The 24,550-nt window shown below is 39.6% G+C and overlaps 1 protein-coding gene across 1 annotated transcript; it reads right to left on the minus strand.

The window, feature by feature from the left end:
* Positions 1–1,130: 1,130 nt before the first annotated feature.
* On the minus strand, positions 1,131–24,217 carry LOC139467679 (myosin-IIIb-like). Its single transcript, XM_071249196.1, has 23 exons — positions 24,185–24,217; positions 23,543–23,706; positions 22,628–22,802; positions 21,188–21,262; positions 20,339–20,423; positions 18,684–18,790; positions 17,569–17,695; positions 16,228–16,346; positions 15,515–15,671; positions 14,394–14,515; positions 13,158–13,331; positions 11,564–11,667; positions 10,983–11,182; positions 10,459–10,528; positions 8,452–8,557; positions 7,502–7,601; positions 6,714–6,817; positions 6,131–6,225; positions 5,652–5,816; positions 4,770–5,292; positions 4,129–4,228; positions 2,989–3,122; positions 1,131–1,289 (listed from the first exon to the last, which is right to left on the minus strand). The coding sequence occupies exons 1-23, from the start codon at positions 24,215–24,217 to the stop codon at positions 1,131–1,133; spliced, it is 3,198 nt and encodes a 1,065-aa protein (XP_071105297.1).
* Between the last annotated feature and the right edge of the window lie 333 nt (positions 24,218–24,550).

Genomic DNA, 24,550 nt, shown 5'->3' on the forward strand with positions numbered 1-24,550 from the left:
GATGCTTTCATAATTCATCATATTCCTGATTGTCTAGTCATCTGAGAACATCATTCATCAAATCATTGCTTCCTTCGACAGTGGAAGTTTTCCAAATTTTTTTGAGAATTGCCTCAGAAGTTCGAGAATTGTTTCAGGAGTCCCTGGATACCTTTTATGGCCTTCCACAAGCTTGAGTCGGTCTACTTTAAGTTCCTTGTTGAGCTCAACAGAGAAATGACCTTGCCATCAATGTCTGATTTTCATTTATTAGCATCTATTTCATGGTGAAGGTAACTTCAAACAATGACCAGTTAAGTTTTATTGAAGCAAACAGAGTGAAGGAAGGCTGTCCACCGACCATGTTGTGCCAGATGAGTGCCCTACCTACCACCGTGTGTTCACCTCGGTTCACTTCCTGACACCCCTCTTGTCAAAGTCTGGGTCCACCTCAAGCTCATCTTATCCTCCAGCCAAGGTCAGTCAGTTTGCGGGCAATTCTTCAACCCTAAAACTAGGCTGACCATATTTAATTTATATAGATTCAGCGTGGATTTGTTGAACCCGGTCCTGGAATCTAGTAGAACACACCAGGAACACTGGACTTCTGAATCTTGGACTTCTGAATATTGGCTGGATGGAGGCTGCAGTGCCAGTAGGTCTGTGGTCTGTTTGTCGTCCATCAACATCCAGGGTGCAGTCACTTGACTAATGCTTGGTCAAAGCTAAAGACCGACATGAAGGAAATTAATCATATGCCTTCAATGCTATATGAACCTGTCTCAAATCTCAACCAAATGAAGATTTAGTCCTTCTTCACTTTGCTTGTGAATAAAGAATACAGAATAAGACAAGTTTCATTAATCCACATGAGATTCTGTTTATACAAAGGTGTTTCAGGAAAAATCAAAAACACTTGTCCAAGTAAATTCTCCTGCCATTACATAATACGTTCCTGTTGTATTTCACTGCAGTGAACAGTTCCTCATGAAGGACACATCCTGAGGTAGCATTACCTGAAAAATACTTGCCACCGGAAGCAACTATTCAATCCACAAGCCACACTGCATTGTCGATACACTTGATAGGTTCAAGGTCATTCAATAGTCGTGTTTCCACACAACTCTTATGACTAGTCATCATCATCCAGTTTACCGTGTTCCTATCTGAGTGAATATGGCTGTAATCTCAGTACCAACATATGGAGTTGGAGTACATGTTCCGTTGGCAGCAGTCTTTGAGGTAGTTTCACCATAGCACTTTCCCAATGCACCAATCTCTTCAGTAGTTGTTGGCCTCACGTCAAATATCTGTACACGTTACATCAACATTGGACTGAAACAAGAAATTAGCATTTAATCTCACATGAATTCATTTTGCTTATCCATAAGACTTAAAGAAATAACAGAAATGACAGGTTCTCAGGCAATGGCTTTTAAAATATAGTGTGTGTGTGTGGGGGGGCTTTTTTGGTTTTGTTGTTCAAACTAGTATGTAACAAAATAAACAGTTGTGTACAATCGATCTGGGAAAGGGCCCATAAATGTATTCCTTGTTGAGTAAAATACTGGAATACAGTAGTTAAGTTGTTACAGATGCAAAGTCTTTGGTCTTCCTATCAATTCCTATGAAATTTCTTGACATTAAGTATTTTTTAAACAAAATCACCCATAGATCACCAAATTTCTAAATCATCATGTCTAGTGATGTTTTATCGTAAATTTCATGTTTTCATTGACCAAATTATGGGTCGCACAAATGTTGAAGTAAAAAAAACAACATTCTAAGTTCCAAACATGTAAAAATTCATATTTTCTCAGAAAATCCACATATCAAAAAAATTTTTTGCACTGCACCTTTTCTATAAGTATGGAAAATGGTTGCTAAATTTGAAAAGAATGTATGCATGCAGTAGTTTTCAAGGTATAGATCGCACAAATGTTTAAGTGAATAAATTCTAAGTCAAAAAGAATTAAAAATAGGTGCATTTTTTTCTAAAAATTCAAAATATTGAAATCAAACTTCGTACAGCACCTCTCCTATTGTTATATAAAGTGTTCACCAAATTTGAAAAGAATCTATGCAGTAGTTTTCAAGTTACAAGGTCACACACCAAAATGTCAATGCTGGAATTTCGTGGCTCACTGGTATTTCGTGGCTTGATCATAGCGCCACCAGTGCCTACTGTGATGCCATAAAAGGCGACCTATAATTGCTGTAAGAGGTGAGCTTGCTTGTCATAAGAGGAGACTAACGGGATTGGGTGGTCCAGCTCGCTGACAGGGTTTGATGCATGTCACCGTGTCCCAGTTGCGCAGATTGATGCTGATGATGTCAATTACTGGATTGTCTGGTCCAGTCTTGACTATGTACACACCGCAGACAACAAACAAAACAAAGCCTATTAAGAGTTATATCCCTTCTATGTCCCTTCTATTGACCGATCAGATTCCACCTCTCATATCACTTGCATTTGCTTCAAACAAAAAGGACAGTGCCCAGTCAAGGCGATCTGATCGATAATCAAGATCTATGTTGTCATGAAACAGGTCTTATTTCGCGAAGTGCATCAAATCACTTGTGCACCTTGATTAAAAACATGAAAAGATTAGGAAAAAATATCTTTTGACGCCTAATTGACAGTACACATGCTTTGCAAATGATGCAGTCAATCGAAATGTGCATGTTGAAATCCATTTTGTTTACGAACCAAATGTCTAGTTCGTTGCGCGCTAGTTTGGCAAAGGTGGAAACTGGACTTTTACAGTCAGTTAACTCCCTTGCCTTGGGAAGATGTGCAATTCACAGCTGTGTCTGTTAACAACCAGGGTCTGAGGTTCATGAGTTTGCTCAAGATCCCTGGCTCGTCAGCACCATACTTGGTGGTTTCAGTAGCATTGCAACAATTGGCTTAACTTTAAGATTTCCAACCATATCAAGCAGACACACCATCATATGACTAAATACTGCCCACTGTAGTGTTAAACCAACTCACTCACTCATCCTTACCTTAAAGTCCAGGAAGTCGTGGGGAACGTGAAGGATCGTGTTGCAATAATTGATCCTCACATAACCTTTCTGCTGCGACACACCAACAACCTTCACCTCTTGACCTTTCATGAGCACCAGACCTTGTGAATCAGCTGTAAATAAAGTACACAGCTTCATAGTCTCCAAGGATGAGTATATTTTGTCGTTCAGCAAATTGTCAGTTCCAAAACGGTTGGATCAAGTTGTTCAAACACCAGTTTCTCTGTCTGCTACCTCAGACCTTACATAACAGCTCATTGGTTAATAAGTGCCCTTTGTACACAGCAGTAATAGAGCGATACAGGTGCAAGAGTGACTAACACTTCAATGGATAGGAGTAACAAATCACCTGTCCTGTATCTACTCTCTTTTCTGTCTGGCTAGCGAAAATAAAACCTAGGAAGCCTGACTTGACTATCGGGCTGGGACAAGTCCAAATTTACAACCCGGATACCTGACACCAATTACCTGACCAAACCCAGCCACCCGCTGTACGTCTCAAGAGTTGGGTACAAATCCGAATGGGAATTGTATTACCACAGCCCTGGCAAATATTATTTAGATACACATGTAAAACAATCTGATCATGCTTACCCTGAACCTAATAGAAGCTTTATCCTTACTCGAACATATAAAAGTCAGAACGAATGCTTGCATAGTCAGAAAGAAATATGAACCTTACCTATTCTTGTAGAGTAACCATGGAGTTTGATTGTTATATTAATGTCATGTTGAGCGAAGCTTTATGTTTATTCAAATATATAAAAGTCAGAAACTTGACCATCAGTAATATGTCGTGTAAGCATGGAGTTTCAGTGAATTTTTGTCATTAAACAATATACCACATGACTAACCACGGGTCCGGATAGTGGTGTGGGTACCCGGGTCCTATTCAGTACCCACCTGACCCAAGTTACCTGTCCCAGCCCTACTTGACAAGCTTAATTTTCTATCAAGTGATCGGGCTAGATATCTGAACCTTAATCTACAGAAAAGTTTGCAGTCGTTTGTCATGGGGAAAGGGTCTGTACAGCGGTACAAGAACTTCAAACATTTGAAGATATAGAAAGTACTGAGACACTGGACTGAGGACTGTACACCCCAGAATCAACTACTGACCTGCAAAGTTATGTTTCATGATGCGGTAGTGGGGGAACTCCAGCCTCATCCCACCATACACCAGGTAGTTCCGTCTTGATGGCACTGGGGGTCTGGAATCCTGGGAACACATCACATGTACTTCAGTTACACGGAACTCAAACCTGGGGTATCATCATGACATTGGACCACATCACTGGAATAAGCTTTCTTGGACAAAATATTGCATATTAGTCATATGGCATATTTTCAACTTTTATAGACTAATGATTTTCTTTAGAATTACATACAAATCATTGAGGAAGCAGTTCAAGTTTTTTAAGACACAGCCCCACAACCCACCTAAAACTTATTATAAATGCGAAAAATTTCAGAAGGAAAAACTCAAAGATAGTATCATTACATAAACATTATAAAACCCTAGCACAAAAGAATGTTTTCGGCACAACCTTTCTTGCATTTCAGCTTGTCTTAGCGATGATGGTAATGCTGTTTATATTTAGAGTAAAAGGAATATATTTTATTATTGACTTGCGTAAAATGCCGTAAAAGATGACTTTGTCAAAAACTAGCAGAACTTTTAACAGATATTTTATCCCTTTTTCATATTAAAGTTGTTTCCTAAACTACGCATATCTTCTATGTTTAAGTACTGCGCTCACCTGGTTGATAGAATACATGGAACATATTTGTTGCAGGACCCATTCATCCACCTTCTCCACCTGTCTCCGCTCAAACCTTGACGTCTGCTGATCCACCTTGTGCTTCTCATGGTCCATCTTTCTGCTAGGATGATCCACATTGTGCAGGTGGTGATTTATCCCCTGATGATCCATACCATGCAGGTAATGATCCCTATTGTGGTGCTGGTGATCTATCTTGTTACTCTGAGGAGGCCCACTGTGTGACTGGGAGTGATCTCCCCTGTGTGGCTGGGAATGATCTCCCCTGTGTGGCTGGGAGTGATCTCTCCTATGTGGCTGGGAGTGATCTCCCCTATGTGACTGGGAGTGATCTACCCTGTGTGGCTGGGAGTGATCTGCCCTATGTGGCTGGGAGTGATCTCCCCTGTGTGGCCGGGACTGATCTCCCCTGTGTGGCTGGGAGCGATCTCCCCTGTGTGGTCGGTATTCTTCCTCCAGCAGGTGCTGGGTGCTGCTGGCACTGGAGGAGGAATAAGAGGACCTGAAGGAAGAAGAAGGAAATGCTGGCATGTTATCGATGAGGAATGAGGAATCATTGCACATCTGCCATGGGATCTATCAGAATATCATTCAAGCATGACGTATGTAATGACATCAATCATGTGATCTATCATGACATTCAACTACCATATGTGTCACTACATCAACTATACATCAACAATATCACTGAATTGTCACATCTAGCATGACATCATGCAACTAAAATATCAATGTCATCTGTTTTCATGAAACCACAGTATCAGTCATGTGATTTATCATCACAACAAATAGTATAGTAATATCATCATTAAGCCAGGACACCAATCATGTGATACACTGTGAGGGAAGGGAATACTGTACCTGTGTCTTAACCTTTTCTCTGATGATTTCCGCGTTCTTAGCCGAGCTCTTACTTCAGGCCACACCCTTCTGACTTTTGACCCTCGCCAGCATGCCTGTATCTTGGCAGCAGCGTCGTGTAGTCTCTCCTGGCGCATGCCCTCCAGACTCTGGCGTGTGCCCTCACTGAAATCAGGTCCACAATAGGTCTGTATATATGTTTTCTTGTGCATAAATAAGAAACATGTTTCAGCTGAAAATCAAGACCTCTGCGTTGTTACAACTATTTGGTATTCTGGGGATGGGCATGGGAGTAAAAAGGAACAACTTTGCTTTATATATAATATATGTTCTTCGGACACACGGGACGTAATACACATGAATCCTTGTGTTTCACACTTAAAGAGGAAGTATGCTCCGGTTTTACATTCAAGATAAAGACAAAATTGGTACCTTGATCTGGTTATATCAGTAGTTTTGTGTGTGTATATATACAGTACCTGTAGAACAGGTGCTTCTTGCCGAGCGTCCACTGTGTACTGACATAGGGGAGCATGCTGTTATCCATGGCCCTTAGGAAGCTGGTCAGGATTGTCTGGAAACATGGCCAGGAATTAATGAACAATTCCAATATACTCACTTCATTCACTTTAATAATATTAGGCTTAAAAAAATAATGGTTCTCAGGCAACGAATTTCAAAAATGTAGTGCGGGCTGGCGGTGTTTTTGTTGTTGTTGTTGTTCAAAGTAGTATGTAAATAAACAGTTGTGTACCATCAGCCTGGGAAAGGCCTCCTGACATAAACAAGCATACAAACTTCTATTGCCGCCATGGCCATAACTTGAGATGTAAAGGGAAGTAACTGTGTGTCATATTGTTTTTAAGTGTCACAATTATTTTATTTTTTTTAAAATGGAAAAAAAGGCGAAACGTGCAGCAGGCTTTATGTTGATAAGGGTGGTGCATGAGAACCAAGACTTTAATTTTTTATAGCCATAAATTACACTATGAACTGATAAAGCTGAAATCCTTGTAACTTATAAATGAACAGTTGTTTGCGGAGTACCCTGGTGTGTCCTACCCGGCACTCTTCCTGTGGACTCTGCAGCGGGAGCTGGGCCGCCGGAGGCAGGAACAGACAGTAGCGGACATTGAATACCTTGTACCGCATCCTGTGTGGCATACCTGAAGAGACGACAAAGGAGATGCCACAAAATAGGAAACATACAACCATCTGACATATCTTAGCAGATTCTAATCTCCAAAAGATGTTGAAAGATGGTACTTGTTGTTACCCTGTCTGGCGTTTGGCATTAAGGGGCTAAAACAAGGACTGGTCGGGTCGGAGTCAGTATACTGTGTCTGAGTGGGGTATTCATGTTAAATGCGGCATGGTATCTCAGTGAGCTAGCACTATCAATCGGCATCAGTCCGGACTAGTACAAGCAGCCACACAAACACACACACGTACATGCACGTTGCCATATAAGTGCAATAATCTTGGACGCGACGTTAAACCCCATTTCACCTCAACTCAGCTAATCTCCAAAAGTGTAACTGTTTCTCATTAAAGATTCATGTTCACATCTGGACCAGGCACACCAGGGGTCGATAGTGTGAGCATTTATCCACACTGTTGTTTGTTGTTTAATGCCACACTCAGCGTTATCACAGCTGTATGATGGTGGTATGAAAATAATTGAGCCTAGACAAAACAATCTGGTGATTGACATAGCCATAAATGAAGCAAGTCTAGATTTTCCACTGATTCAATGGGGCTCCTTTTCAATTTAAATATAGTTGCTTGTTTCTATCAAAATCCTATATGACTATGTATTAGTTTATTGGGGTTTCAACAAGTGCACATACCTCCTGCCATTAGCCTCACAGTCTCCAGAATCTGCAGTGATCGGATCTGTTGTATGACGGTCTCTGGACTAAAAGAGTCCATCTCGCCGTGATCATTACTCTGTGATAAAACAAACAATCCTGGCTTACAGAAATGTGTCCAACTGGAGAGTGCATGTTGTAGTACTTTGCAATATTACACAAACAATCAAGTCTGGACCAGATGACCCAGTGGTTTATAGCATGAGCAACAATCCAAAACATTGGGGTATACTGACACACAAAGTCAAACACTGTAATTGCTCCTCATTTGTCTTTTTGTTTGTTTGTTTGTTTGTTTAACGCTGCACTCAGCAATATTCCAGCTATATGACGGCGGTCTGTAAATAATCAAGTCTGGATAGGCAATCCAGTGATTAATATCATAAACACAATTGGGATACGATGACATGCATCAACCAAGTCAGCGAGCCTGACCACCCGATCCCGTCAGTCGCCTCTTACGACAAGCACAGTCAACTTTTACATCAAGCATGGGTTGCTGATGACCTATTCTCTACCCAGATGATCTTCACAAGTAGCTCCTCACTGGAGTCAGCTCCTATGAAAAGCGAGAAAAGCAATGGGCTCTGGGATCTATTCTACCTCAACCCCCACAGGGAGACAAGCATGGGGTTAAAAAAGAATTATCAAAAATAAAAGACATAATATCCAGTTAATAAGTTTTAAATTGTTTGATAGGCATTACCTAGAAGTTGACAGATGACAAGGTAGACACAATTCTATGGATAACAACTTCTTTAATACTGTAAAAAGGATGTTTTGGTATAGATCCTTATGCCGTTGTCAAGCAAGGAAACGTTGCTTTTTACAGTATTAAAGAAGTTGTGATCCATGAAATTGTGTCTACCTTATAATAAGTTTGAATTTTTAAGTGAAAAGTATATATGTTGTAACATAATTAATCTTACCCTGACACATCTGATGAAGTGTGGCTTAGCATTGACGACCGACTTGAGGAGGCTGTCGAGTCTCAGCTGGAAGTCATAGCACAGCGACCCTCGACAATCTTCATCACTGTGGGGAGATGGAGGCAATGTCACACTCTCCATACCAGCACAATAATGTATAGTCATCACTGTATTCATTAAGCTTTATAACATAATGACTGTCATTGCTAAAATGTGGTACAAATAAAATAATATTTCTTTCAGTAATGACTTTTGAAAAATTGTGGAAAATATTTACGAATCTGAATTTCACTTTTTGTTTAAAACAATTATAGATTCAGATTTTTTAAACAAATTATTGCAGCTTCTGAGAACCAATTCTCTCTTATACATATACCAATCCATGAAATCTCATGAAGTACTAATTACATGGACATGCATAGTCTCTCTACTTAGGAAAAAGACATAAGGAGACGACAAATCCCCCTTGCCCTCACAAATTTGTAAGAGAAAATCATCTGACTGTTACAGGAAGTACAACTTGACGAGAGAATTTCTAGCTACCAGTAATCTGTCCATATACAAGAGTAGTTACTGAGCTATCAAAATAATACCATGGAATTGGGATTTGGAACTTTGTATTTCTATGTCAGGTTCACACCAATCTGAACAGAGTCAATGTCGCTGTTGCTGTTAAAACGGAACAAATAAAAATTCTAAAAATCCCTAAATAGCAAAAGGCACCAGTTGAAAGCCTGATGTTTGTGTGTGTAAAGTTTCATGAAAGAATACCTATCAGTTTCAGAGATATGGTCTGGACAAACACACCACTAAGAACAGAGTCAAGTCAATCTTGTTGCCATGGAAATGGAAAAAGTAAAAATTCTAAAAATAGCAAACGGCACCACTTTATCCCCTGATTAATACCAAGTTTGGATGAAAAATCTTGAATAATTTTTTAGTTCTACTCCAAAAACGACACCTACATCCATTTCAGCTAAGTCTAACTTGTTTCCATGGAAACAGGAAAAAATAAAATTTTGAAAAATTCCTGAATAGCAAAAGGTACTACTTCAGCCCCTGTTAATACATGAACCAAGTTTAGATAAAAAAATCTTTCCTGGTTTTCAAGTTATGCTCAGAAAACGAAATGAGAATGTTAGATCGACGGACAGACAGACAGACAGACAGAGAGACCAGATGATGACTATATCCCCCTGCAGTATATGCATCAATAATAAATGATGTGAGGGAGTTGTTTATTGTACAATAAAACACTGCAAACAAATCAGAAGGGGTGCATTCTCCCTGCAGTGTTTTATTGTACAATAAACAATGACCACGAGTAGTTTATTTCTCATATGAGATATCAACACTATTTACAACCTCTTTAGGATGTTGATAAAATTCACAAGCTTTAAAAATATTTATTTGCATTTAAATAATGATGACTCCCTGAATACAATCTGATCTCGCAATGTCAGACAAGTCCATTTTATGAACAGGGGGTTTAAGTTTGGTATTTCCTGAATCTTCTATAAAAAACCCAAAGCAATTGACAGCCATTATCAGGACCTTTTTTTCATTGCCGTATCTCAACCACTTTTTGGCGTGTTTGTTCAGCCATTGCTTTTATCTGCATTGCCCATCTAGATCTAAGGGGAACAACTCACTACCCTCTCAAACATAGTGTTGTCCAATTTACAATGTCAACAATTTGCAAGGGTATGTTCATAATATCCAGAAATGACGTCATGAGAGACCAATATTTTCTTTGGATATAAACCATGCCTTGATCTTCATTTTTCTTTGCGATTTATCGCAAAGCTATCTTATATATAACAATAATCAATTTGTTTACTAATATAGGTACTCTAGATAGGAACACTATACAATATTTGGTTTTGTGGGGACAAGATAAATCTCCTAGAAGCAATTCTGAACATCACTACAGCACTATACAAGCCTCCCATGTCCACAAGCAACTGAAACCTGATCACTACAAAGAAAATGGTCATTGTTACTAACCTTTTTCCTGTGTCATGGTGGTTTGTGGGTAGAATCCTGTACCTTGTCCCTCGCGGGCCCTGACCATTGTCTAGGAGAGAATGATAAGCAGTCCTTATTTCATAACATCTTAAACAGTTTAATTATCTACATTTGGAAGCGGTCATTTAAGTTTGTTTTTTTAAACTACAGAAATTGTTAATTTTACATTAATTTTAATATTTATTATTTATCCTGTCTCCAAGATGCAATGTGTGAGACAGGATAAGTAAAATCTAGTTAATTTTACACTGAATTTACATGTGGTTGTCTGAATGTTTTGCTCTCTTGTACCGAGAATTTAGAAGCCTTGATACTGATTGGCTGACAAGAAAGTTCACCTGACATGACCTCCTATGGTGGTGTCATCAAATTATCATGCTGAGAGGTATCGGAGTGATTTTAATCATATTGACTGTCTTTATAACATGATCATGCACACGTGCAACAGGTCCATATTAGAGTTATCTCCCTTACACAAGTCGCCGAACAATAAGTAGACTCACCACTCATGGTTTTGACTTCACGCGCGAAGAGATGTGAGGCAAAACCAAAGTTACAGTTCTGCTTTGAGAAAATACTGACGATGTCATCAGGTACTTGATCCTGATTGGTGGAGAGGAAGTTGCTTGCATCGTAAACCACACGGCCTGAGAAATGGCGAATACCAAACAACCGCTCAACCTTTGGCAGTGGCTCAAAGAAACTGAAAATGCATTGAATAGAGAAACTTAAATTATCCATAAAAAAATCGGCAATATTCCAGCTATATGACAGTGGCCTTTAAATAATCAAGCCTGGACCAGACAAACCAGGGATTGATATTGTGAGCAACAATCCATTCTGTCAGGGTACAATGACATGCAATCAAACAAGTCATCGAGCCTGAACCCCAAACTATTAAGTCGATTCTTTTGGCAAGCATAGGTTACTTTGTCTAACTTAGAATTACCACAGGGCAAATATTCAGTGAACATATTTTTAGTTCATAAACAGTACAGCAGTTGTAAGAAAATAGGAGTGATCAAATCACAGGTTCATGGCAATCAAAGGAAATCTTTTCATGGTGTTGATGTCATATACTTACTAATTGTTGATCATGTGCCTCGCCTTAATCTCCTGCACGAACGTCTCGACTGTCGTTTTGGGCTGCGCTGTCAGTGTATCCAGGATGCTCACGATGCCATTCGTCTGCAACACAAGGTGATGAAGCATCTGTCATAGCTGCTGTCAATATTGACTTACTTTCAATTCTTTATCACTCTGTGTGACACATTTCTAATGCTTGTGAATACTCATCATACCAATCTCAAAATTCGCAATGTCACCATTACCCAATTAGTTTTGTTTGTTTGTTGTTTAACTCAGCACTCAGCAATATTTCATCTATATGACGATAGTCTGTAAATAATCGAGTCTGAACCAGACAATCCAGTGATTGACATCATGAGCATTCATCCACGCAATTGGAATATGATGACATGCATCAACCAAGTCAGCGTCACCCAATCCTGTTAGTCGCCGCTTACGACAAGCATAGTCACCTTTTACAGCAAGAATGGGTTGCAGAGACCTATTCTACCCCGGATCTTCACGGGTCCCCAATTAGTTTTGAGTTAATTGCATACAAGTTTATTTTTTCATAAACTCTACAGTATAACTACAATGTGTGCAATTACCCAATGTAGCCTCTTCAGCCTTTTAACCTATGTTTTAACACATCTATGGCAAATACAGGCATCATGTAAACATGTCCACTACTACAGTAACAAAAGAACTCAGTATTGCTTGTTTTAACTAAGACTGTCAGTTTTACATTAAAGAAAAGTATCAATATTCAATGGCTTAAAATATAATCTGGAGCCTTGATATGGTAGATAATAAAGACCATGATGCAGCACTGCACTGTCATGGTGAAAGAATACAAGGAGGAGCTATTCCACAGTCTGTCGTCCATTTCTAGTTCGGTATAGATGTTGTAATTAGTGCCTTGTTTCAACAAAGTGGTGTCTCAATGACCTAAAGACAACTTGTTGGTTCAATCAGGTTGCAATCAGGTTGCAATCAGGTTGCCTGTATAGCCTTTTGCTCATTGAGGAAAATTATTTTAAGTTGAAACTAACAAAATAACCCAAAATGAAATACTGCAGCGAATATTTCAAAACAATAGTCATATTAAATGTATGTAACTTTTCACCATCTTACATGTATGACAAATAGCTGAGGAGTGGGGAAAAAAAGACAGTTTCAATATGGCTGCTATATTGTAATGGGAGATTGGAATTCTATGAACATATATACATCATTTGCTAAATCATCCATCTGGCACTTAGGTTTCAGAGGAAATTTTTAAAATGTAAAAGTTTAAACATGTACAATAGAAAGATAAACACTGGTGTGGGGCTGATCACAATCTGGGCAACATTTAGTTCTTGTGAGCCTCTGTGCTAGGTGACAGATATTGACAGGTAACTCTTGGCAGAGGGCAGTGAGTGCGGCATACTGCTGAGTCAGCAATGTGCATCTTGAAGGGACTGCTCTGCTACTGGTTATTCACTGAAGTTAAGGTCAGGTAAATATTTTCATAAAAAGTTTATTTACCAAATGTGAAGCACTTGCAATCTCAAACTAGTTAAACAGTAACTGATCCATGACAAACACAGGTACCCCTACAAGCCCACCTGTGATGACAGCAGCTCAATGACGGGCATGTTGTTGAAGTGCACGATGTCGATCTCCGGCTGAATACCCTCCTCGTGGAGGGCTTCCAGTGGACTGCGGAACATGTGGCTGTTGTAGAAGTTCTGCATGGCCTCGGCACACAGGTTCACACACAGCTGCTCCAGTTGGTTCACCTGGGACGGGACAGAGACAACGCATCAGGGTACAGGTACCAAGTAGTACTGAGTATCACCTGATGATACGTATCATGATACAGACTCAAGACACAACTGGTATCATGATACACAACAAAAAGTATGAAGTGATCAAATCAACAAACAAATCCTCAAAAACCTCTTGCTTCATAGGGAGATGTGTTTGACATTTTTGTCATGTTCCCAATGTAAGAAATATACTGCTCGACACAATCTGCTTGCAACCATTTTTATCTGTTTGAGGAATTCTCAAACTCAAACTTTGCCCAAACTGGAGACTGCATTGGGTGTGTCCACTATTACCACCCTAACCTTGAGTTCCACCTACTGATGGCGCTATGCTATTTCCGGCGTTACAGGAGATAACTCCATCACTTCCTGTTCTATTTTAGCATATTGTGATCTCACTAACTGAGGATTCAAGTATCTTCCATACCTTAGTATCGATGAAAACATAGGTATCGTTGCAGCTCTTCAAGGTGTTGAGGCGAAACAGGGTTTAACGTCGCATTCAAGATTATTGCACTTTTATAGCGACTTGTACGTATGTGTGTGGATGCTTGAACTAGTCTGGGCTAATGCTGATTTTATAGTGCTAGCCCACTGAGATACCATGCCAGAGTTTAACATGAGTACCCCACCCCACTGACTCCGTGCCAACCAGTCCTTGTTTCAGCCCCTTAATGCCGAGTGCTAGGCAGGGTAACAACAAGTACCATCTTTAAGCATCTTTTTTAACATATGACACAGATCAAACCCCCGACCTTCTGCTCTCTGGGCAGATGCTCTACCACGAGACCGTGGACGGTCCTATTGCAATGTTTCTATTGACTGCATATATTCCTTGTGAGAGTTATATAAAAGCCTTAGGCTGCCAGAAAGCTATCATCGATCCCAGATTTCTAGGCTTGTCAGCACAATACCATGTAAATTTCACTAAAGTAGTAAATGTCGGACACCTCCATCACTTGGGCTTCCTTCTACATCAAGACTGAAATACTGTTCCAAGAGCTGTTATTCCAAACTCACTCACTTACTCACCTCTGCAAGCTCAAACCCAAAAAGGTCCATGATACCCACAAAGCCATCTGAGAACTTGCGGCCATGTTGGATTGTGGAGGATGAATCCCCGGGGTTGGTGGTAAGGATGTCTGGACGATGACCTGCCAGAACAACAGATCCGATGTGAATAAGAAGCTGTGATTGTTCTTTTGTGAGGATGACCTCTTCATGCCATTAGCTGAGGTTACTGTAAATCTTTGAATAAGCACCTGAGCTAAGTGATCTTAGCGCTAAGATGATCGTAACTCACACTTTAACACAGGCTTACGTTAGTCGTAGCGCTAAGACTGCTTTGTGGATCGTGGTCCTGGTGTTTATTCCTGAGGGTCCAAACATCCATTAATCATTTTCTGATGAGTGTTTGCATAAATTTTATTTCAATTTTGTTCAATGCAAATCTTGTGCCTAATGTTTGACCAGGTATTGTACTCAAGAAGTTATGGTTAGCTAATTTTGAAATGCTGATTGAACACTAACATGTATATAGCATATACCATAAAACTTACTTTTTTTTAGAGGCTTTTAAATCAAGACTGTTGCAGTTTTGTTTTAAATGTCTTGTTTCACAACTTTTAAGGGAACATGTTTATTCAAAGCAGGCTCTTATTCAAAGCAGGCGTTTATTCAAGGCAGATGTGATTTCAAGGATTATTTACCATGATATACTACTTTATATGAGTAGTGGGGCGGTGGGATAGCCTAGTGGTTAGAGCATTCGCTCGTCATACCAAAGATCCAGGTTCGATTCCCGACATGGGTACAATGTGTGAAGCCCATTTCTGGTGTCCCCTGCTGTGATATTGCTGGAATATTGCTAAAAGAGGCGTAAAACCATACTCACTCACTCACTTATCATGCTTATATGAGTAGAGACTTCAGCAACCAGTTCAAAGCCATAGTCTAGTATGACATTGTTTAGTCCAGTAAATATATTAATCCTTCTTTTTTTGTCATATGTTCTTTTTATACATATGAACATTTTTTAGAGACTGATCATTTTATATGGGTGGGGTGGTCAGCAAAATATGATACAGTCCTAAGACCAATCCACCCAACCCGATAATAAAATAAACAGTCCATGTATGCAGTACAACACTTACTATACTGAGCACTATTACGGCTCCCCTTGGACTCGAGGCTCTCCATGCTCTGGGCAAGATTGGACACCTGGCGACGTATACTGTTGACTCTCTTCATCACCGTGGACACAGTACGATAATAGAGGGCCCGCGCCAAGGCATCTCGAGTGGAGTTAGCCTGCATGTACAGACGTAATAGGTACTTAGAATCAGAACTTTCACAAACTTGGTAGAATACACAAACTCACATGACACTAAAAAGGAGATTTCAGGAAGTTTCAGTTGTCATTTGAATTTTGAGTTTCTGGCATGTTACTGCATACATAATAACTTACCAAAGGCCTGAGGTTTCAAATCCAGTTAATATTTGCAAGTGCTTACCAATGTTTACTATGCTTTACACCAAATAGAATACTTGGGTAAATCAGCAAATATATTTCTGCTGATCGGTGGATCTAAAGAATAGTTGTATAGATTTGTAGAGTGTTGCATTGTGTAAAGCAGCAGTAACCGTAATGGATCACTTTGTTTGTTTGTTGACTCACTCCAGCTATCTGTGACATGGCCTGTAAATAATCAAATTTGTACCAGACAAACTAGAGATGGACATTTTGAGCTATCATGGTTCCTTAGACGACTGGGCCACCCGTGTCCCCCCAAAGTCTTAGTTGTAATATTCTGTTTTCTTTACAATCACAAATGAACCATCTTTACGATGACCTGAAACTACTCACACTTCTTGCATCCGTAATACTCCGGGAGACGTGGCCATGAACATGGCGAGTCCTCGTTGTAAAGCCCCGATACAAAGACACCCCTGACACGCCCAGCAGAGCTGCGACCGACTTGATTTCTAAATCAGATAATTTCAACATTAAACAAAACATGTATTGGTCTCATCTGGTTCAGTTGTCAAAATAAGAAAAAATAATATGGAATTTAACCAATTTCTGTTAAATATAATTCCTTTTCTAAAGAACATGTTGAGTATTTTCATTAAGAATTGTGTATTGCTATTTGATTAAGGGGGCGGTCGGGTAGCCTAGTGGTTAAAGTGTTCACTCGTTCGCTCGAAGACCTGGGTTTGATTCCCGACATGAGTACAATGTGTGAAGCCCATATCTGGTGTCCCCTGCCGTGATATTGCTGGAATATTGCTAAAAGCGGCATAAAACCATACTCAATCACTCACTCACTCACTATTTGATTAAGAAGGCTTAAATGACCACTTGAAGGTTTTCTCTTTTCCACCCACGGCTGATATACTTATGCTTGGTATCATGAAACCCTTTAATGTGGTACCATCATGTAGATTACCTACTTTCTCCACATGAACAGATCCTAGATGTGGACAAATGTCACTTTGTATATACACATCTCCTTCATGTTGAAAATAGTTCTTTCAATAATACATGGCTTACGTATTCAATCAAGTTTTTGCATACCAGAAAATAATTAATAGGAATAGCGGATGGAAATGTGACTATCATAACCAATGCAAAAAAAAACCATAACCATGATAATGAACCAATTTCAACAGTCTCTTGTTGTTCACTATAACCATGTTATACTGTATGTATGCCAACCAGGGCTGGGACGATTCCAAATTTCCTACCTGACCCCTATGGCCTGACCCCATCGGGTACCCACTGAAGGTCTCAAGAGTTGGGAACAAAATGTCCATGTGGGAAATGTTTTACCGAAGCCCAGGCAAAAAATGTTTAGAAACATGTAATAAACGATCTGGTCATGCATACACTGAAGTTGAGTGAACCTTTATCATTATTCAAATATATAAAAGTCAGAATAAAACGTGAACATTAGTGATGTCTAGTGTAGCCATGGAATTTCAGTGAATTTTTGTCATTTAACAATACATCACGTGACTAACCATGGGTCCAGGTAGTCCTGTGGGTACCCAGGTCCTTCTCAGTACACACCCAACCCGAGTACCTGACCTGAGTACCCGTCCCAGCCCTAATCCCAACAGTAATGATCTGGAAGGTGTAGTTCCTGCACCAACAGGATCTGGACAAAGATGGCATGTGAGTCAACTACATCCACATAAAACTCACCATCGTTCCCTACAACTTCGAGCTCCATCCCTGGGCTCTCCACAAACTCTACATTCCCCAGCAACAAGATGGCCGCCAAAACCCGCAATATGTCCATCACAGGGATTCCTAGCACTGACAAGGAGGACTGAAAAAGGAAACATTTTTTGTACTAACAGAGCTAGAGATAAGCTGCTTACAATACCCATGAAATAAACTGAAATATGCAGACAAATAAATTCCTAGCGTATAAAGTATGCAGCAAAAACTATAAATATGCTATTGACATAAAATTAATGCATATATTACAACTATTACATAAAATGATTGCGTATATTACAACTGTTCAATAACATGATTGTGTCTCAGCCGATCGCAAAATTCACTTACCGACACTTACATTCGGAAAAGCTTGGGCGACCAAACATACTGATAGATGCCAATTGAAAAGCACATCGTGCCTAGTCCACGTACATGTTGTATCTTGAATAGTCACTGACTCGCTGATTAAAAAATTACCACCATTCTTACTATGGTAAGTTTTGCAAACAAAATAGGCTTCCGGGAGAGGGAGCCACAAGCAGATGCAGATGGATATACTACTATTCACATAGTTTTAAATGATTTAATTGGATTGTTATGAAACAGGTTTTAAGTTAAAATACCCAAATGTCAAGAAACATGTAAAAGATAATAATTAAATTCCTCTAAAAATTGTGGATACCCAATAAAAATCAACCTGTGGGTAAAATACCCAAATAACTAAAAGAGCTCTGGACTACAATACTTTCCTTGCAAGTGCTAATCTCTCTAAAACAGCTGAACACCTCCTAATTCCTACTCACATTCAGCAAACCTTTAAGCATGTACATCAAGAGAATCTGTCCATTTCACAGGATTGGATTTAGTACTTCCAAATAAATGCCTAGATAAGCTTACATATTTTTTATGGTCACTGGGGACATTGAGTAGATTAGGTTTACAGTTTATAGTCCAAGAATATGATGATATATCTGTAGTTCAAAACAAAGTGAATGCCAATATTATAGATAGTTCTGACAGAACCTGAAAGTCATGTTGTCTGAACAATATCAACGAACCTTCATTGGAAATGACAAACTTGTTGTCCATCTCACCTTCCATACATCAAATCTATGCATGTCGTCTGTCACGTTCTGCTGGAGGTTGCCGCAGCTGAGGTAGCGCAGGTTGTGAAGAGAGTACCCCTTTAAATGTAGCTTCACTGAATAAAATATATTATAGCAGTGTTAGCAGGACAATTTCTAAATTTGACGCATCAATAATGATGTCTGATTTGTCTAATTCCCTATTTTCACTTGTAACATGTGTTCCTTGTTTTTCAGGTGAAAATTTACTTGCCTTTGCATGTGTTTGTGACAGGTGCCATTGGTTGGGCAGGATATGCTCATCTTTTTGTGAACACCAGGTATTATCACTATTTCATAGAGGTTCATAAACACATGCTGATGATATAGTTGGAATTGTTCAATGGATTCTGATTTTAGTAGCGATATCTTATGAATATGGAAATTGTTTTGCTGCTTTAAGTCAATTATTTCCTGATAATACACTCCAGCCAATACAATTTATACAACAGATGCATGTACATCAAGAATCACACAGATGCCTGGTCTCTGCAGCATCCATGGATCTTGAGGGGAAGTGAAATATACCTTTAATACAAATTGTTCATCACAAATGCTGATATATTATTGATGTATTATTATGTGGCTGTGCTCTGAGACAGATAGAAGACTGTGACAGTACATATTTGGATTACAAAGCAACAGCTGCAAAACAATAGCACTCAGCTTCTCCTCGTCCATTGTTCCTGGATCACGATAAAGTCCTGTCATGAGTCCTCCATCCATTACAAAGACAGTATATTATAAGCCCTGTGGAATTACAGCTTGTTCAGATTGACTGACAATATTAGCCGTCGACCTTTGTGAGGGACATATATCTATTCATGAGGGATAATCTATTGATCAGTAAGTTATTCTATATATGTCATATCAAGAAAGGAAGTGCAAGAAACTCCATGAAATGTCATCCTTACAGAGAAACGTTATAATACCAACCAATCATTCTACAGATCCATCGAATGCACTATACTTATCTATAGCTCGACAGTTGAGTGCACCACACCAATCTACAGGTCTTCAGAACAAATGAATGACATTATTTGAAACTGTTCTCCACAATGAACAATATGATACCGAGTTGGTACTGGTTGCTACAGATCAGCAAGTCAATATGTGAAACTGGAGGTGAGCTGAAGTGGGGTTTAACGTCTCATTCAAGATTATTGCACTTATACAGCAATTTGCAAGCATTTGTGTGTGTGTGACTGCTTGTACTTGTCCAGACTGATGCTGATTTTATAATGCCAGCCTACTGAGACACCATGCTGCATTTTAACTTGAATACCCCACTCAGACACAGCATATTGACTCCGAGCCGACCAGTTCTTGTTTTAGCCCCTTAATGCCGACCACCAGGCAGGGTAACAACAAGTACCATCTTTTAAAATCTTTTTGCATGATGCAGCCCGGGATCAACCTTGAAGCTTCCACTCTCCAGTTGGACCTTCTACCAAAGTGGCAGTCTTGTGAAACTGGAGTATTGGAAAGTTACTTCACTCGATCTTTCAACCATTCAGTGCAACCATAATTACCTAACACAGCTAATGCAGTCCTTTATGGCAATATACTGTCTGTCCCTCTATTACATGGAGTCATAATGAACATTGTATGAGCAAATCTGGTACCTCTTTCTTCATCAGACAATCCAGCCAGCATCTGGTAGAATATATGGTAGTTTTTCTCCCTTCGTGGAACATAGGTCACTCGACCCTATAACAAAGTTACAATGAGACACAAGTTACTAAAACAATGAAGAAGTATGTACACTGATGACATCGGTCACTCAACTCCCAAACAAGGTTACTCTTGCCATTAAACAACACAACAACACAATGAATGCATATGTGAGGTGAGGTGAATCAGCGTTAATGCAGCATTCGAGATTATTGGACTTACATAGGGATGTGCATGCATGTGTGTTTGTGTGGGTGCGTTTTAGTCCAGCCTAATGCTGGTTTTATAGTGCCAGCCCACTGAGAAACCTACTGCAGTTTAACATGAATACTCCATTCAGACACAGTATACTGACTCCGTGCCAACCAGTCCATGTTTCTGCCCCTTTAAGCCGAGTGCCAGGCAGGGTAACAACAAGTACCATCTGTTACCATCTTTTGGCATGATATAACCAAGTATCAAACACCCAACCTTCCGCTCTCCAGGTAGATACTCTATCCACTAGACCACAGAGGCGGTCGAATGTATCGGTACACGGGTCATATCATTCAAAGAGCCATGAACAACAATGGCACATCATGAGTGAATGCCATTTAATCAACACAATCAGTACTATTCCAGCTACAATATGACAAGCTGTCAACCAGTGGTTGATAGCATGAGTAACAATCCATATCAACAGGCACACATCACGTCAGGCCACCCATTGTTACGATGTATCGTTTTGTCAGTTGGCTACAACCTCGACCCCCCAGAAGGTCATGAACCTGAGTAACGGCAGTGAAAGGAGATTGTCTTACCTGGTCTACGAACAGACCATGAATCTTGGTTCTGTATATCATACAGTCGGAGGTCAAGTTTTCCAAGTACATGCCCTGCAACATATTCAACACGGAACATTCGCATTGTACTGAAGTCCTAACATATACGGGGCAGTCGGGTAGCCTTGTGGTTAAAGCTTTCGCTCGTCACGTCGAAGACCCGTGATCAATTCCCTACATGGGTACAATGTAACATATAACATATACACCTGGGAAATAGTTAAGCACCTCTTACTATATATTTAAGTCATTTTGGAAATCTTTTCCTTTTTTAATTTTATGACAAAAACACTTGAATTTTGTTTTCAAAGTAAAATACTCATACTGAAATACAGACATCAAAATTGATATCTAATAACATGTTTTATCATACATCCATGTCAGAATGTCAAGATCTGATTGCTTCACATGACCTTGGTAAAATACAATGTATCCCCCCACGAGGGGAATAAATTTCTGAGAGGAAGAATCCCTTATACCCCGCCATGAAGAAATCAGGCTGCGCATAGATTGCTCAGTATCAGTCGCCCTTATACCCCAACGCACCTGCATGCTTTTTCCAAGTCAATGAAAGACACATGACATAGCACAAGTTAACCTCAGCGGAGAGCTGGTTTTTTTTATCAATATTGAATTTGTTTTTATTATTTCACAATGTCATATTAAAACATGTTGGTAAGATAAATTCGTTGTTCGCAGGATCACTCGGGGTACATGGGGTTTTATGTGTCCCTCGTTTTATATGCATAAAACCCCATGTCCCCCTTGTGATCCTGCTACAACTTACTTTAGGGTACTGTATTCGACGTAATAAGCGCCCCAAGGTAATAAGCGCCCACGGCGATATTTGATAATATATTGGCTAGTGAACAATCCGAGTTAGCACCCTTTCCGATTGATCAATGTACACAAGACTTATTTATTCGTGTATAATATGCACTCGTTTGTTATATGCACCCTTAATTATGGGCAATTAAATTCTCGAAAATATATCTATCGTGTATAATACACACACATTCTTCTTTTATATCATTTCAGGCTGTCAGCATAAACCACAAAATTTACAATCTTTCAACCTCGTTTTTAATCTCACCAAAATTATATTCTTATAAGAGCCCCCTATTTCTAATTTTGAGAACACCCTGGGCACTCATTACGTCGAATACGGTAATTGTTCCATAGCAATAGTTATTTGACTGCCCTTTCACTTGCTTCCTCTAGATCTGCTTCTTCACATCATGTGACATGACCTCCTACTTGCGACCATTTAGAGGAACACAGTGTTCTTGTAGGAATCAGTGGTATCGTTGTCATTTCTCAAAAGAATATCAATGTCATATGTAGATATTTCTAAAAGATACATGACATGTAGGGATGTATAAAAATAAAAACCCAAGAAAAGGTGTGCAATATACTCACAATGCGTGTGCTGTCCGTATTGCATGTAGTCTCAGCTGATGCCAGTGCACGCAGAACCGTCATGGCCGCCATTAGGTGTCTGAACATGTCTGTCTTTGTGCCACCGCCTGACCGCTCGTACAACAGCCGCAGGATGTGCATGGTGCAGTGAGTCTTCCCACTCCCACTCTCACCACTAATGGAAAACACAACATCATTCTCGACTGTAACAATGTTTCTGTGAAACAATGGAATAGTTTCTCTGTGCTTTATACGGGCCTACCAATGAAATCTGACAGACTGCAACAAAAAAAACTGTCATATGTCTTGAGAATGTAACTAAAAACTAAGCATCATAAATCTGACAGCACGCTGCTGAAAACATGGAAACAGCAGCACTAAGACACTCAGACAGCAACTAGGCATGTGCAGGACAAGAGGGAAGTTGACTGTCATGAGGATCAACAAACAGTAAGTAAATTTACTTATTACCTACGAGGGCAAACATATCGGGGTTCATAAAAATCATATGTGCCCTGAGGTCATATCACATCATGAGACAACAGTGTATTGTTTCCGTCATCCTGATGGCATTGTGACATGAGGTCGAAATATATCACACAAGAAATGACGTCATAGATGAAGATTGTTGACGTCATTCTACAAATTGTGGTTCCACTGCCGTTGCGACTTGCTGTCCTTATAGGTAAACACTAAAATTTGTCTCTGTATGTAGACATCTTCTTCGGTAATAAATAGAACATTACATTTTTGTTCATGTCATGCTATGTTTATGACACTCGTGCCTAAAGTAAGACACTTGGGTCGTAAACATAGTATGACATGAACAAGAATATAATATCCTCTATATATTACAGAGCTAATATAATAATCATCTGGAACACAGTTTTTCTTCAGTTTGTTTAGACGATGTACCTGAGGACAATGAGCTGCGAGTGCCCTGAGTCAATGTGCTGGGACAGGGCTGTGTTGACCAGCCCCTGCAGCTGGTGCCCTGCTTGGTGACAGTCCTGTAGGACCACCGGTGACGGGACATGGTGGAATGGGTTCAGGCATATCAGAGTCGGCCCGACACTTGTCTGCAACAGGAACAGATAAGAAGTTGATCCATTGATATAGTGTCTCACCTTGTTCAACAAATACACATCCATGTTACATCTCTAATTACTCAACCATTTCATATTCTGGGGAGGGTCTGATTGTTTTTGTGGGTCCAAAAGAATTGTTTGCTTCCTCCTTTCAGAGAAATAAAAGCATAAGTTGATTGTACAAATTGTATCTTCCAGTTAGGTCTCGAAACACTGACTGAAAAATATTTTGTCTCAAACAAACATCCAAGCACCCCACAATTAAGTGGTTTGTCCCAAATTAGATAAAATAAAACTTTTTCCACAATATAAGAAGCTAATAGGTAGGTTATAGCCAAAGAAACCAATCAGACTTCTCTTGCATGCATGCATATTGGTTGTTTTGTCACATGTCCCATGATCCAGATAAACAATTCAAATTGTGAATACCACTGATCACTCAAACGTTGACATGTACAACTAGAATTACCTGTTGCTGTGCTGAAGGAGGGACATAAGACATTTTCAAGGAGATGTAAATGAGATGGTGGGAAAAACCCATATGATTTCAGTTTTGATACTTCGAGTAAGCTGTCAGTGGTCAGTAACATATATTTACAACAGCTGTTTTGTGCATTCAGTTTGGTTGTTTGGTACAGATAGTGGGTTAGAAGTAGAAATTTAACAATGTTTTAGGGACACGTTAATCATAGCACATGGATTACATGATCCAACCCAGAAAAAGACACTCTCCCAGTCTCTGATATAGTACTGAAGTCATGATCAGTTTTGGATCTTATGTAACAGCGAGCAAGTGTGTCAATTTCCTGAGATAACTATTCTCAGACTGCGGCCT

This window comes from Haliotis cracherodii, unplaced genomic scaffold (assembly GCF_022045235.1).
Source record: "Haliotis cracherodii isolate W230 unplaced genomic scaffold, xgHalCrac1.p SCAF_2, whole genome shotgun sequence".
Taxonomy (NCBI): Eukaryota; Metazoa; Mollusca; class Gastropoda; order Lepetellida; family Haliotidae; genus Haliotis; species Haliotis cracherodii.

Coding starts and splice junctions, on each gene's coding strand:
- LOC139467679 (XM_071249196.1), bottom strand. CDS start 24,217: ATGTCTTATGTCCCTCCTTCAGCACAGCAACAG. Junction 7,602..8,451: donor ACTTCATCAGATGTGTCAGG/GTAAGATTAATT, acceptor GTTTTATCACAG/AGTAATGATCACGGCGAGAT. Junction 4,229..4,769: donor CCATGTATTCTATCAACCAG/GTGAGCGCAGTA, acceptor ATGTGTTCCCAG/GATTCCAGACCCCCAGTGCC.